The 15,403-nt window shown below is 42.0% G+C and overlaps 1 protein-coding gene across 1 annotated transcript in view; it reads left to right on the top strand.

Annotated features, from left to right (window-relative positions):
- The window catches only part of SYNE3 (spectrin repeat containing, nuclear envelope family member 3), a 34,869-nt gene that overhangs the window by 7,127 nt on the left and 12,339 nt on the right, over positions 1-15,403 (top strand). The window contains 12 exon segments of the mRNA XM_009881525.1: positions 2,958-3,119; positions 3,855-4,199; positions 5,426-5,562; positions 7,480-7,627; positions 8,405-8,587; positions 8,853-8,996; positions 9,996-10,130; positions 11,073-11,234; positions 11,965-12,128; positions 13,118-13,244; positions 13,420-13,572; positions 14,284-14,433. Of these exon segments, the coding sequence (XP_009879827.1) occupies positions 2,958-3,119; positions 3,855-4,199; positions 5,426-5,562; positions 7,480-7,627; positions 8,405-8,587; positions 8,853-8,996; positions 9,996-10,130; positions 11,073-11,234; positions 11,965-12,128; positions 13,118-13,244; positions 13,420-13,572; positions 14,284-14,433 (2,010 nt within the window).

Below are 15,403 nucleotides of genomic sequence, written 5' to 3'. Positions count from 1 at the left end.
GGCCAAATGTCTCCTCACATTAACCAAGTGCATGTGGAGATGGAGTTAAACACTGTCCTTCTCCTTGAACAGCTAACCTAACAGAAGCAAGTGATACCATATTTTCCACCATTATCAAGTTTCCCTGCCTAACCTCTGGGGGGAGGGGGTGCTCAGCCAGCTCTTGGTAAGCCTTTTGTTTGACAGCTAGCACAGTCTGTCCGGAACCATGGCATCTCTTCCTTGACCTCATAGACCAGCAGGAGTATCCAAATTATATGATCCTTTGTTTTGGCTGAATAGCCTGGCCAGGGGTGGGTCGTTTTGACTTCCTTTTTAACCCTCTATGTAATAGACTTTTGAGTTTAATAATAACTCCGCTTTGTTTTTCTGACTTGCTCCCTTTGGAGCTTCTGTCAGTGCAACAAATTAGCCTAATTCCCTGGAATCAATCAGCTTGGGCTCACTTTGTTTCACTTCCATGTTTGGCCCTTTTACACTGCTTTAAGATTGTATTCTTCAAATCCCTAACTTGAGGTCAAGGTGAGAATTGTTTAACCTGTGTGCACCACTGTGGATTTGAGAATCAAGGCAGGGCGATTTAGCAAACAAGAGAGGTGTTCTGGTGGATATGTCTTGGCCACAGAAGTCTGCAGTCATAATTCTGCTTTTTGGTCTTAAACAAACCTGTGTTTGCATAGGACGTGCTATTAAAGGTCCTGCACTAATAAATGGGCAGCATTTTATCCTCCGTGGGAAGCAGTTGTCCCTTCGCTGTCACTTTTTTGTCCCAAAGCAAGTCAACTAACTTTAGGGAAGTCACTCTTGATTTGCACAAGTCAGCAGAGATTGCAGTGGCAGTGTGGAAGACAGACCAGTGTGGTGCCACCTGGAGAGTGGTGGCTTTGTACTGCACCATGGGCATAACCTGTCCCAAAGGTGAAGGGCAAAGCCCCAGAGGGACCACCGCCCCACAACACATAGGAGATCCCATGGTGACTCATGCTTATGCCACCCTTCTGCTGGCCTGGCTGGAGAAAGAGTGACAGGGTGGCCATGGCCTACTGCCACCTCAGGTTGGTTGATGGCTGTGGGGACGTGCCCAGAGTCTCACAGAGACAAGAGAAACAAAGAGGGGACTTTGAAACTCTGCCCACCATTGCAGCTATCACCCTGCTCTCCGTGGAGGGCAGCTGGGATCAAGCTCTGCCTAGGGGCACGGGATGTGTCCCATATTTCATTTTGAAACTCAGCCTGTTGTCTGTGACAGCAAAGCCTTTCAAGGATGCTGCAAGTGCTAAATGGATTGCACAAGGAACAATTTTTTTTCTAATGTAACCATAGCGTACCTCAATTACTCTCCATGCCAACTGGTGAAGGGCATGAAAAAATCAGTCTGATTTTGTAGGAAATAATACTTAGGTTGGATATTATATTAGTGAACCAAGAAAAACAGGGTTCTTCATGATTTGTGTAAAATTTCCCTCAGCAAGGTCTAAACTTCAGCTGACAAACAAGGGTAGTCAGAGCAAATGTGAGTCTGCCTTGTGACGGGTGCCAGACTGGATGTGTGGGGAACAACTAACGATGTGCATGCTCTTGTAGGAGCAGGGATTGCTGGTTATAGAGTGCACACACAGTAACTCAGAAAATTAAGCCTGCTTCCCATAGGCTTAGATTTGCTTCCAGGGTCTGCAGTACCACCACACGATAGTTTGTGATCTGCTAATTGAATAAGTATGAAAGTTCCCGGGCTGTATGATTTCGGATGCCTTCAAGTTGACGGTCACTTTCTGTGCAGCCTGTTGAAGTAATGAACACTTTGAAACAATTTGCATGCCCCTAGCACAGTCTTTCCTACTATCATTTTGACAGATGGGCATATTCAATCTGTTGTGTGCTCATCTTTGTTTTTAACTAGCGTGAGGAACATAACTGCTTGTCTCCCAAAGTCAAAACCAGAATCAGTCTCCTGCCTCTTTTTTTTTTTTTTTTTCTAATGAGAGGATAGGAAGGACCTGGGGGTATTGGTAGACAGCTGGCTGAATATGAGCCAGCAATGTGCCCGGGTGGCCAAGAAGGCCAACAGCATCCTAGCCTGTATTAGGAATAGTGTGGCCAGCAGGACTAGGGAAGTGATTGTACCCCAGTACTCAGCACTGGTGAGGCCACACCTCGAGTAATGTGGTCAGTTTTGGGCCCCTCACTACAAGAAAGACATTGAGATTGTGGAGCGTGTCCAGAGAAGGGCAGTGAAGCTGGTGATGGGTCTGGAGAACAAGTCTCGTGAGGAGCAGCTGAGGGAACTGGGGTTGTTTATCCTGGAGAAAAGGAGGCTGAGGGGAGACCTTATCACTCTCTACAACTGCCTGAAAGGAGATTGTAGCCAGATGGGGGTCAGTCTCTTCTCCCAAGTAACAGGTGTTAGGACATGAGGAAATGGCCTCAAGTTGTGCCAGGGGAGGTTTAGAATGGATATTCGGGAAAAGTTCTTCACAGAAAGGGCTGTCAAGCATTGGAACAGGCTGCCCAGGGCAGTGGTGGAATTGCCACCCCTGGAGGTATTTAAAAGACAGGTAGACGTGGTGCTGAGGGACACGGTTTAGTGGTGGTTTTGGCAGGGTTAGGTTAATGGTTGGACTCAATAATATTTGAGGTCCCTTCCAACCTAGATGATTCTATAATTCTATGATTCTGTTCTGTGCGTCTGAGTTTTGGAAAGGGGAAGCTAGAAATTCACCTGTGAGGACTTTGCAGTTTGTCTCCTCGGAGACTAGCTATTAAGAGCCTGCGGCATGACGCAGATGGGGACAAGCCTTTTGTGTCCTGTTTCTTGAGATGAACTGTGAATTCCTGTGGAGGCCAACTGCTATCGGGGCTCGCGCAAAGGGACTCTTGTTTATAAATTCTGGGTTAGTGTGAAGGAAAAAGAGCCAGATAAGCACTGTCCTCACGGCTTCTGATGTTTCTTGTTACAGAGCAGAGTGAAACTGCTTGAAAAGATAACCAAGGAACATGAACAGTACAGCGCTAACGTCAACCAGTTTCAATCGTGGCTGAACGGTGTGACAGAAAGATTAAACTGCTGCATTGGAGAAGCAACCGAGTCTTCATCAGAGGACAAGTTAAAGGCACTGAAGGTCTTTAAACAATATCATTCTAAAAAAGAACTAGGATTGTGCGTTCTTCATGCCTGTATATGTTTCTCAAACCACACAAGGGTGTACTCGAGAAAAGAATTAGACAAACAAAAGAGGGTGGTGATTGTAACTTAGTCTAGAGAAGAGTTGTATCAGGTCCTAAAACTGTTAGTTTTAGTCGGTTCTCCCAACCGTAGCATGAGTCACAGGCTGGTGTGTTTTGTTTTTCTTCAAGTTTGATCTCCTCCAGTTATGTGATTCTTTGAGAATCTTGCCCATTAAACTTGTTTAAATGAATGATACTTGGCAAACATGATCCAAATAGAGCCTTAAGCTCACAGGTTTTGAGAGTTTAGAGTTGGTGATAAAAATACCAGTCTTGAGAACAGTATCCAGTATTTTGGTGCCACTGCTTAAACTGTTTAGTTTTAAATCTCTGAGAGATCTGACTATTAGTATTTCTTAGAGCCTGCAGCTTCTGTTTTCTTTGTTAGGGACCTCATATGACAAGCATTTATGAAAATCAAGCCAGTATTTTCAGAATCATGACAGTTTGTATGACTCAGAAGGCAGTCAGATGACCAACCCTGGCTTCTGGTCACTTGAAAAAAAGACATACTTTGAAATAGGAAGCGAAGAACAAAATATGTACAGTCTTTTTTTTCCTAATGCTTGCAGCTTTCCCCCCAACTTCCCATTCCTGCAGCTAATCTTCTATTTAACTTCTTTCTGCAGGAAATTGCCAAAAACGTTAAGAGCGGTGGAAAGAAATGGAAGCACCTTGAAAATCAGTGTGCAGAGGTGATTCAGAATACTTCTCCACTTGGAGCTGAGAGAATGAAGGATGAACTCGAAGAGCTAAGAAAAGCCTTGGAGACATTGAAACTGCTGAGTAGTGAGGAGGAGGAGAGACTGCTCAAGATCCAACAGTCAGAAAGCGCCTATGAGTCCCAAGCCAGACAATTAGAAGCAGATATCCAGGAGCTGAGAAAAGATCTACAGAGACTAGAAAATTATCTGGACCCTGGGGAAGGGGAAAAGACTGAAGATGAGTTTGTAACTCTGTGGAGAAAATGCAATGTAAGTTGTTACCCTTGGTATGCCTAAAATCAGCAGGATCAAGCGCAGTCATAGATTGAACATGAATAGTCACATCCAATAGGTGCCTGTCCCATTGGTTAAAGGTGATAAGGAAAGAGTACGAGAGTGTATGAAACAGACTGAGGAAAATATGAATAGTAACAATGGAGTCAACTATTCTAACCTGTATCTCCCTCTGCACAGAGGGAACAAGATTGGAAGATGTATTTGTGTCTTGAGTTCAAAGGGCCTGTATGCAAAAAAGAGCACAATACAGAGCAAACAACACAATTTGGTCTACTTAAAAAGAAGCAGAAAAAATAATGCTTCACTGTATATACAAATACATGTGTACACACATACGTATACATGCAGATACACATATTTCTGGGGTATTTGGTGACACCATTTCTATATTATATCCTTAATCCATGTAAAGTGGGTACCTGTCATCCTCTACCATCAAACACATCTTCATTCCTAAGAAGTCCCAAGTTTGTAGCAATTCAGTATTTACACCAAAATCAATCTGTTGCAAAAACGAGTGGAAAAAGGTTTTTGCACATACAGTAGATAAGAATTTTTACCATTCGTTTCCTCTTGAGGATTTGTTTTGCGTTTACTATCTCTTCTCAAAATGCCTTTCATTGCTATTTGTATGTCTAGAACTCAGCAGGGCTAGCTGGGAAAAGTATATGCAAAAAGGATCCACAAAATACAGACTGGTTCAATCCAGCTACATTTGCATGGTTTTTGTTGTTTTTGTTTCCCTATGTCACCCTAGAATTAACATTCTGTATATGTGAGTCTTTGAGAAAGATCTGTTCATGCAAACAGATGCAGTCAAGGCTGCTCAAAAAAATGCATCTCATGTCATATACTGCAATCAGTGAACTGAAACTGGGCCTGTTTGTGATTCACTCTCTTCAAACTGAACGCTGCAGATCAGATGCCTGCCGAGGCTAGGCAGTGAGAGGGGAGGAGAGGAGAGGAGAGGAGAGGGGAGGGGAGGGGAGGGGAGGGAAGGGGAAAGGAGGGGAGGGCCTGCAGGAACAAAACTGTTCCTGGGAATGTTTTGTGCTTTAGGAATGCCCATGTTTCTTACAACCAGGAAAAAAGGTAGCAGAAAGGGGACTTGTGAATACCCTGAGAGACAGCCTTATCTCTTCATTTCATGTGCCAAACCCTACATAAGGTCTGATCTGTTCTTTATTTTTATGATTAAGGCAACGAGAGCAGCTCTGGCTGCAGAAGAGTCCACGGTTGAGAGGATGAAGGCTCAGCTTAAGGAACTGCTACGGTTTTCCCAAGATGTACAGCCACATGCTGAGAGTGTTGTCTCTGCAATACAGCAGTATGAAAGGTAGTATCTTCTCTCAGACACTGAAGGGATTAACAAGGGCCTAAGAAAAAAGTGATATGCCGTCCAATTGTAAGTGACGGGTAGAAAAGAAAGGCTGTTACTAATTACATCCGCCTCCACATTTCAGTAAACCTGTTATTTTAGCCATTTGCTGGGAGCTGTAGGCTGCTGGCCATTTTCAAGCAATGATCTTGCATCGTTAATGTTGTGTATGGTTCGAAGAAAATTAGGTTGTTGGCAGCTAATTTGATCTTCTTAGCATTTTATAATAATAACGTATGTGTTTTGCTTGCCTTTCATGACAGCGACTAGAAAATCAGGACAGGAGCTGTAGTAGTAAACGGTTCAGAAGAATTATGGCCCTCCCTTGTTGAGTTTGTTGTGGTGACTCATCAGCCTTAGCAATTACTTGGCAGAGCTTATTCCCCTTCTCCTGGTGGCATATATGCATGATTCCTGTTTTCAACTTGCCTTGGTTTGGAAACTCTGAAAGTTTAGCCTCTCCCCAGACTTCAGTGTTTCCGTTTCCAGGCTGCCTGGAATCAGGAAGTAAAGAAGCTGCAGCAAATTTTGCAAACTAGAAGAAAGGATCTTTTTTTTAAGGAAAAAGAAAGGTCAGTTTTTTTACTGTATCCAAGCTTATCTTCCTCTGTCCCGTGCACAGTATGCTGTCCTGCTGGAAGGGTTATAGGTCATTATGGGAAAGGATTTCAGTTTAAAAACTAACAAGTAAACGATGTCGAAAGAGCAGCAGAGAAGGCAGGGGACTTGCCTCTGAGCAGAAAAATGGCAGCTGCTCTTTTGCCAGCTTCTCTCCAAAGCTTCTTTGCGAAGTCTGGCAGCTTCACGCTGAGCCTGGCAGGGGCAGCAGAGCAAATGGCAAAGGACATGTAATATCAGAACTTTCTATTTATGGAGCTTTTGGCCTCTGCAGGCTTGCCTTTGGTTAGCTCCGTAACGTCCCAGTGACACAGGTAAGATTATTGTTTCTGGTTTTATAGAAAGGCAGTGTTAATCTTGATTGGCGTTGCTCCTCCTTGTCTTGTGAATTTGCAGGATGCTGTTCCCATGTGAACTTACAGTTTGGGCTGCATTCTGCCATATCAAATAGGATTCTGCAAACTGGGAGGTCAGGAAAGCTGAGAAAAACAGGAGGCAGCTGCATGGGGTGTGTCACTGCTAGGCCTTGTTACTCAGCTGTATTTTGGATAAGCCTTTCTAAGAGAAGCCTGGATATTTAATGAATGTGTGCTGATTTTTTTTTTTTTCAATATATATGTCCACATACATATATAGCCGTGCATGTATGTGTATACCTATATATAAATACAAAGCTTTTATCAGAATCACCTCTATATTAATATAAATCCAAATAGTTCTTCAAAATTTTAAAAATTTATATCTGAAAAAAATATGTATTTTCCTCTTTTTATAGGTAACATAAGGTGATAAAAAATTTCTTAATGTAATTCTTTAAAGGAACAAAAACTTGGTAATATGTAAAACAATACAGGCAACTGCAGTTAAATTCTAGGCACTCTTGGCTTGTTCCTCCCATCAGTCATTGAGACTGCTCCAATAATAAAATTTGTTAAATTACGCTGGTGATAGCAGCCAAGAAAGATCACATACAAGGGGAGACTGCTGGCTGCTAGAAAAGCAAAGTAATTCCTCATACACAGTTGCACAAGAGACAAATGTGTCTTAGGGCGTCTAAATAAAGTTTTGTCGGATGTCTGTGACTGACAGAGCAGCTGTTGGTGTGCAACACCGGGCTCAGACAGTAAAAGAGACTGAGGCTTTTGTGTTGGATACAGTTTACACATGAGTATTGTGTTAATTCATGCCTGATGAATAGGATGTTTGGACTTGGATTTCTTCATAATCCTTCCCTCGGCTGTCACTTTATCCTTGCAGTGTTAGAGGCAAGACATCTAAAATGAGCATCAATACAGAAACCGAGCTGAGAAGACTCTTCCAAAATCCCCTGCAAGATTTTGGACAGTGGAAGCCGTCGGTCCAGATGCTTCTGGAGACTCCGGAGCCAGCACTGGCTCACATTGAGGTAGCAAACCCCTTACTAAGTTCAGAATTTGATACTTGGTTTGTGTTTGCCCAAGCTGGGCCAGCAGCTGCCTGCATACAGCTGCCAGACAGCAGCAGCTGGAAGGGCCTTTCCTGTATAGCAGCAAACCCCACAGTATGGAGGCCAATACGTAACTCTAGCTGTAGCAGAACGTCTTATTTTCTGCCCTTCGGTTGGTTAACTGGAGTTGTCAACTGAATAGGCTGAATTAAAGCGCTGAATGTCTTTAACAATGATGATAATGCTATTTAGTATTAGCCCAAATCTCCCTGGACGGGAAGTTTGTGGACTCTGTTAAGAACTGTGTAGTAATACAGTTGTAGGATTAAAATGCACGATTTCTGCACGTGCCCAGGAAGGTGTTTGGTACTTTTTCATCCCTGTCATCTCCAGAATAAATATGCCTGTGAACAGGGATGGAGTTTGTCCTCGGGATGAGCATTCAAGCTGTCCTTTCTGTTGGTTGTTTAGGCCTCTCCTCTGCACAGACAACTCTTTCCATAGTACAGCTTTCCTCTATTTCTGTTCACAAAATGGATGCAGTCCTGGTGCTCCTAACATTATCAGGAAGACTTTTCCTTTAACTGGGCACTGTCCAGGTACCTTCTGTTACCCCTTGTCGGCCCAGCATGCTGTTTTTACCTGACTTTGTCATACTGCTTTGGTTGTGTGACTTGTGTGAGAATAATATGGTTATATGATTTTGATTTTGATTTTTTTGGGTACGATTTCACTGGAAGAATTTTTCTCCTTTAGGCTGCTCTAGCTGAAAGCTCCCAGTTCAAAGAGAAGTTCATGACATTACAGTTGAAGAAAGATTTGCTAAACAATATCCTTGGTGAGGAAGAAGCAAAGTCTTTCCTGCAAGAAGTAACTGAAGCTTCAAAGGAGAGAGAAATTCTACACAAAAGTCTGCTGCAAAGCAAGAGCAAACTCCAGGTGAGCTTCAAAGCCCATATACAGTCTTTGTTTGTGATAATGATCAATCTTTTATTAAGCCAGTTTTATAGATATAAATTTAGTACTAACTAGCTGTGCCCAATCCGTTTTTCAGAGCTGATCGAATATTCCAATAAATTTGTGGTCTGTTGCATAGCATAGATCGGTGTTTGTTCTGAGTATGAAATTGACATTGACAAAAGATAATGCCAAGGGATATATGTTGAATACTGGATTATTTTTTTCTTCTTCTTTCTCCATCCAGAATTTGATATCACAACATAAGGACTTTGATGCTGGTTTTGCACCTTTGCAGAAAAAATTATCTGCCATCAGAGCCAAATTAGATCTAGAGAAGGAGCCGCAGCCTGACCTCTTGGGTAAAAAGACACAACTCCAGAGACTCCAGGTACATTACAGTAATGTTTGACCATTATATCCTCAGTTAATTGTGGTCCCCTTTGTTCATATTTTATTAGCATTAGGAATTTCATACCTTGACCCCTCAATTGTGTTAGATAATTTCATTTGGTCCAGTTTATAGCATGGAGTAAATGAAACAGAAGCAATGCAGCTGAAGAACAGTCAGACTGGGCTTGGGGGACAGAACAAGCAGCTGGAAGCTGTTGGTGCCACACCTTTGGCTAGTTTTGATGCAAAAAAAAATTTATCCCAGAAAAAAAAACCACTTCCCACTGGGAGTGAAACTGCACAAGATGATAACCTGAACCAATATAACTCCCTCCAAAAGCAGGGAGTTCCCATTGTCGCACCTCCTTCTGCATGCCCCCCTTCCTGCTCTTTACCTTGTCACAGCTTTAAGATCTGCTGGTTTTACTCCACGGGCCGATTCAGCTGGCCAAGATAGATAAGGAAAAAAAAATCAACAGAAAAAAGAATCATTTTCCAGTTGGTTAGTGTTTTGAACTGGTTCAGCAAAGGGTACAACATGTAGTAGAGCCTGCTCAAGGCATGCAGTGGGGCTACGTAGCTGGGAGAGCAGAGAGAAGAGCAGGAGGTGAAGAAGTTGGCGATGTGACTCTTCCTTTTCACCATGGTAAGCTATGGTTATTCAGCTATATGGTGCCACTTCACCCTTGGTGACCACAGGCGTGTTATCACCTTTGTTCTTTGTAGTACTTGGCTGGTTATACTATGTCTTCTCTGGCAGCTTCTCAGCAACTTATTTGCTTTGTTATCAACTGGTAACATGGAAGGACATCCAACCATTTATTTCAGAAACATTTACTCCTAGACATCAAAACAGTTAATTTTCTTAAATACAGTGATTGTTCTGTTTTTTTTTGTCCTCACACTGTCAAATGAAGCTACCTTTAGTGTGTGTTTTGCAGAGGTCCATGCCACATCTAGCACGTTACCGATATTGAATTTGTATTTTCCTCTGCAGATGATCCGAGATGACTTGGCAGAGCTTGCGATTCAAATGGAGGCAGTAGAGAAGCTTGTTCAGTCAAATACCACGCACAGGCACGAAATGAACCAACTTTCATCTGACTCTCAGGCCCTGAAGAGGTCATTGGAGGTAACATAAGGAAGAGTTTTCAGTTGTCTGAGGAGTTATCAGTTGCCACTTTTTAAAAATAGTAAAAAATTTTTGAGCGTATGAGATTATATGCTTTGAGTGGAAGAAGGCACTGAATTCTTGATAACTCTTCCAGGATTCTCTGATTTTCTGTAATGTGATTTCCCTTTGGGATAGGTTACCATTCACATAGATTTTATATCTATATAAATTATTTCTGGAGTGGGCCTGAGATTTCTGACCAAAAGACCTCAATGTTGTATTATTATGGAGGTGCTGGGACATCTTCACAGATTCCTGGATAATGGTTTTGTACCAAACTGTTTGGGTTTTTACAGCTTTGTGACCTAAAAGTTAATGAGAGAAAAGTGTTGCCATTGCAAAGGTTCTTGTTTTGACCTGAGGCATTTTCTAGCTTGTAAACATAGCTATAAAAGGACCTTCCAAAGCAGTCCCAAAAGAAGAGCTTGTAAAATTACCTTAGTTATACAGGTCACCATAAAAATATGCATGATAAAGTGCTACCCTAATATGTACTGTGGAATTCTAGTTTCAGTCTCAATAATCCTATTTATCGCTGAACTGGACTTTTGCCAAAAAAAGTCTGTACAGTCATTTCTGATTCAGGGAGTACAAGATGTATTTAATATTGACTGGGATATAAAAAAACCCAAACATGTTCTTTATTCCGCTTCAGCTGAACAGGAAGGGAGTTATTCTAGTGCTTAATGCCTCCCCCATGTGGTTGAATTTAGGCCTGCAGGAGCTTGTAAATGTTTTCTATGCCAGTGATGCTAAAGGACAAAGTTTTTTTGTGTCACATTAACAACTGTTTTTTTCCTTTTTGCCCATGAGATTCTGTGCCAGTAGTCACAGTGTTAGATCCAGTAATGAAACTGCTTTTTATCTGTGTTTAGTGGCTGACATTTTTATCATGTGTAGACGATGATACAGCAGAGTGAAGAGCACGTTCAGAAGCATTGGGCGTATAATGACAAACTCTCCGACCTCCAGCAGTGGATCACAGTTACCACGGAGAAGATTGACTCCTACCAGGATGCTGATGGAGAGCAGAACACTGAGGGCAGGTTGGCAGACCTTGAGGTGAGAAAAGTGATCTTGGTGTAAGATGTTAATTATTCACTTTGCAGCATTAAGACATTAAGGGCAGGGATTTCTAGTGAGGGTTTCATGGCTGGGGAGAGTAATGATGGTTTATTACTCCTGCAGTAACTGTTGGTTGCTGCTGCCTCCATGCTTTCCCCTGTGTTGTGCGATGTGGAGCTAGGTAAAAGACAAGAACCATGAGAAATGGCTAAGAACTGTTGAGATGGATGAAGTATTATCAAAGGATAGGTGGTTTTAAAAAGAGCTTTTCCTGCCAGGGTGATCTCACTGGACAATACCTACCTTTGCCTATATGTACTCATCATTGAACGTTATTACCCTTGTTGGCTGACCTTATACTGCGTTGTACTGAGCTGTTCCACAGCTGCTAGCTTTTCCTTGTGTAGCAGTATTTTGCGTGCTAGATTCACTCTGGCAGGTTACTTTAGCTGGCAGCTTCTGCCTTCGTGTGGGAAACCAAGATATCTCATGGGAAGGCTACAGAAGGGTGCATTGACAGCTTGCACCCTTTAAGTTTTGCCATCAGCTGTTTGTTCTATGTTGGCTCTTTGCAGGAATCCACAGCATATTTTTTTTCCCGCTAGGTATGTTCTAGCTAGTGCCAACAGAACCAGCATAGTCCTGGACTGAACATGGCCTTCAGTCTGACATAGCCTCTGCTTTACCCAGGATACCTAGAAGTAACTGTAAGGACTGTACGTTTCAGAAATGGCTAGCTGAGTTTCCAGATAAGGAGGTCCAGCTGCACCTTGTGGAAGCTCATGGCCAGCTGGTCATGGAGAATTCTTCCCCAGAGGAGACTGCCCATGTCCAGGCAGAGCTGGATCAGCTGAAGGACTCATGGAGATCACTGAAGGACATGGCAGCTGGGTAAGTGTTCATGTATATCTTCCTCATGTCTCATGTATATCTTCCTCATGACCAGACACACTTGATGCTTTATGCTTTGTGCTGTGAAAGTGATCGGCTATGTTACAATGCTAGAAGCAAGATGAGATTTTATTTAATTATTTATAAACTGGAAATCATTACTTTCAAGAAAACCATTGTAGAGTATCTGGGGACCAGAGCAGTCTATGAAGCTGCGTTTACCTCACACTTGGAGTAGGCAGTGTCTCCTTAGGACACGGCTCATGCATGTACTGCCAGTCCGTGTCAGAGGAAACAGGACATATACTGGGTGACTTCCGCTGTTCTGCCTCAATTTCCTGTTCTTCTCTCTGTCTGATCTGGAGATGCCTCCAAGGAGGCTGTATCTGCACGGGGATTTGTGCCTTTTGCAAACCTGCAAGAGTATAAACAGAGTTAAAATCCTCTCTTAGCTGGCAAATGTGGACTTAATTCATTTTTCCCGCACTGTGCAGTGTCAAACTGCTGCTCATATTTGCTAGTCCATATTCAAATTTAATACTATACAACATGTGTGAATATATCCATACATAGTGTCAGAACAGGCATAAAAATGGAATGACTGAATTGAGGAAGGCTTGATTGTACTGCCTGCTGTTACCAGATGGGAAGGTATATTGTCAAGGTAGTAGTTTTTGGTCCCTCACTTCCCTGAATAAAAGAAAACAAAACACTTGGAAATGTTAGTACTAGAGGACTGGTGCTGCTTTGAGACACTCCTGTCTTGATCTTATTTTGTTAAAAAGATGTTGGAAATAACTTTAATAGCCACAGTGCTATTAATAGTAATAATAGTATGATGATGATGATGGTGATAATAATAATAATAATAATAATAATAATAATAGTGCTATTTCACCAGAGGTGACCCCTGTAGCCCCACTCAAAATGTGGATGTCTCATCACTAGATGTTTCACTGCACTGATGTCCCCACTTTTGTGTTTTCAAGTCTTCTCAGAAAGTGGCAGTTCAATAGACGAGTGGCTGATAAGAAGAAGAAAATAGCATTTGTGGACAGCAGAGGGAAGCCTGGACCTGCCTTCCATGATTTAGATACATATCCAAACCATAAGCAGGTGAGAGGGGGACTCTGTATCTGCCTTCATATCAGCTTCACAAGAACAATTTTATTGGCTTTATCAGACATTATGTGTTACAAACTTGGAGGTTACGATCTTGCAATCAGGCCTTCCAAGGAACCATCTGACCTACCAGTAAGGGCTTTTTTGTTCCTGTTTTCCTGTAACCTAGGAGGCAATAGAAGAGCAAAGTATGAGCAGCCACCTGAAGCTCCTACATGACTTTGAAGAGTGGTTACAAGGAGAAAACACCAAACTGACCAAAATTCTTGCTGTGACTTCATCTTCCACAGAGGAAATTAAGGCACGCCAGAGTAAATTAGAGGTTAGTTTTCAGGGGTGAAGGTGGAGACAAAGATTGCAATAAGTGCAAATCCTTTCAGAATTAAAAACAAAACAACCAAAAAACAAAAAAAAAAATCCCCCCCCAACCAACAACAACAATCCCCCCCCCCAAAAAAAACCCACAAAACAAAACATGCTCAACCCCCCAAAAAAAACCCCACCACAAACCAATAATAAAAAATCTCTCAAACACTGCACTGTCTGCTTTAGGACACTCAGAGACTCTAGAGTAGATGAAGCTCAGAAATTTAAGACAAGTATTTCACCCCTTCCACTAAGAAAGGTTTGCCACAGCTGGAGTAGAAGAAAGGAGGGGAGCAGCCTGGCGTCTAGCTGTTGGACTGGAAATTTCTGGTGTGGTATGGCAAGGGTTTTCATTAAAAGAAGCTGGTTAAAATCAGTGTCAGGTATTTGGCCTCACTCTTTCTCTTTCTGTTGAATATAGCCAGAGATAATGACAATGGATGATGTAAGAAATTAAACAAACAGAAATATCCAAGGCTACAGGAATCTTGCAGATGAGCTGACCCTTTTACAGCATTTCAGGCCAAAAAAGCGATAACAAAAATAAATGCGCTATTCCAGAGTACCCTGTAGTTTGATTTAGTGCCACTGTTCTTTTGAATGCTAGATTTGAAAAGTGGAGCCTTCTTGAATTCTGAGTTGCTGCTGACCTTGTCTTTCCCCGCAGGAGCTGCAGTCTCGTGTGCCTGATGGTCAGCGTCTCTTTGAGGACCTTCTTCATCTTCATCCCATCATTGGAAATTCTGAAGATCTGGAGGACCTGCGTTACCGATGGATGCTCTACAAATCTAAACTGAAAGAGTACCTGAGATCACCGGTAGGTGACAGCACTCAATTCACAGTTGCTGATCTCTGCCACTGCTCTTTTAGGTGGTTTCACATTGCTAGTCATAATTCAACAGTACATGTGTGTGTGTCTGCTTAGTTAAAACCTCCCTTAGTAAATGCGATCAAAGACAGAAAAAAACGTAGCCATGTATATATAAATACAAGCACAAATATTCTTGTATTAAAGTAAGAGTTGTGTGCTATCTTTTTCCCGTTGTAAGTAATGCTCAGAATATTTCTCAAAATCGAAGGTTCAAAACAGAACAACAATTGGCTGTTGTCAAAGATGCACGCAGTTGGGGTCTGTGAGATGTTTTTGTGTGTGAATATTTTGGATATACACCTAGTTCTGGGCAGATGGGTTTCTAGTTTTTTGCCCTTTGTTCACGCAACAGTCTCCATTGAATTATTTTTTTAACAGTTCCTGCAGTAAGAATGTATTTCCTGTTCACTATTTGTGTCTCCTGCTGTGAGACAGAGTGATCAGAGTGATCACTGACTGAACTGACTCAGAAAGTAACCATGCACAGAAGGACCTAGTCCTTTTTGAAACTGTCCTTATGGGCTAGGGATTTGGAATGAAATAAATAGGAAGTATTTTAATGCAAGAACCAAATGATTAAAGAAGTTACTGGGTTGTTACGTATAAGACACGCTAAGGATGGTACAATTTATCCCCATATGTAAGATATTCCAGGGCATGCTAGAGATATTCCCATGTTCTTAGTGTAAACATACATAATTATTAATTAAGATTTTTCTATTTTAACTGCTTACATTATGTGTTCAGCTTTAAGATACCATAATTGAAGGATTAGACTTTACAGGTGTGCATTTGGTACTTTCTGTATGCAAGTGCTTTGAAAGGTATCTGAACTCAAACACCTAAAATTTAAGGCACCTGAAAATTTTCTGCTTTGGGAAACCTTGTCTTCAAATCCAAAGCTTACCTAGAATAC

The sequence above is a fragment of the Charadrius vociferus genome, unplaced genomic scaffold (genome assembly GCF_000708025.1).
Source record: "Charadrius vociferus isolate BGI_N301 unplaced genomic scaffold, ASM70802v2 scaffold282, whole genome shotgun sequence".
Taxonomy (NCBI): domain Eukaryota; kingdom Metazoa; phylum Chordata; class Aves; order Charadriiformes; family Charadriidae; genus Charadrius; species Charadrius vociferus.
The sequence above is the reverse complement of the archived record's forward strand: the minus strand, read 5'-3'. Positions and strand labels throughout refer to the sequence as shown.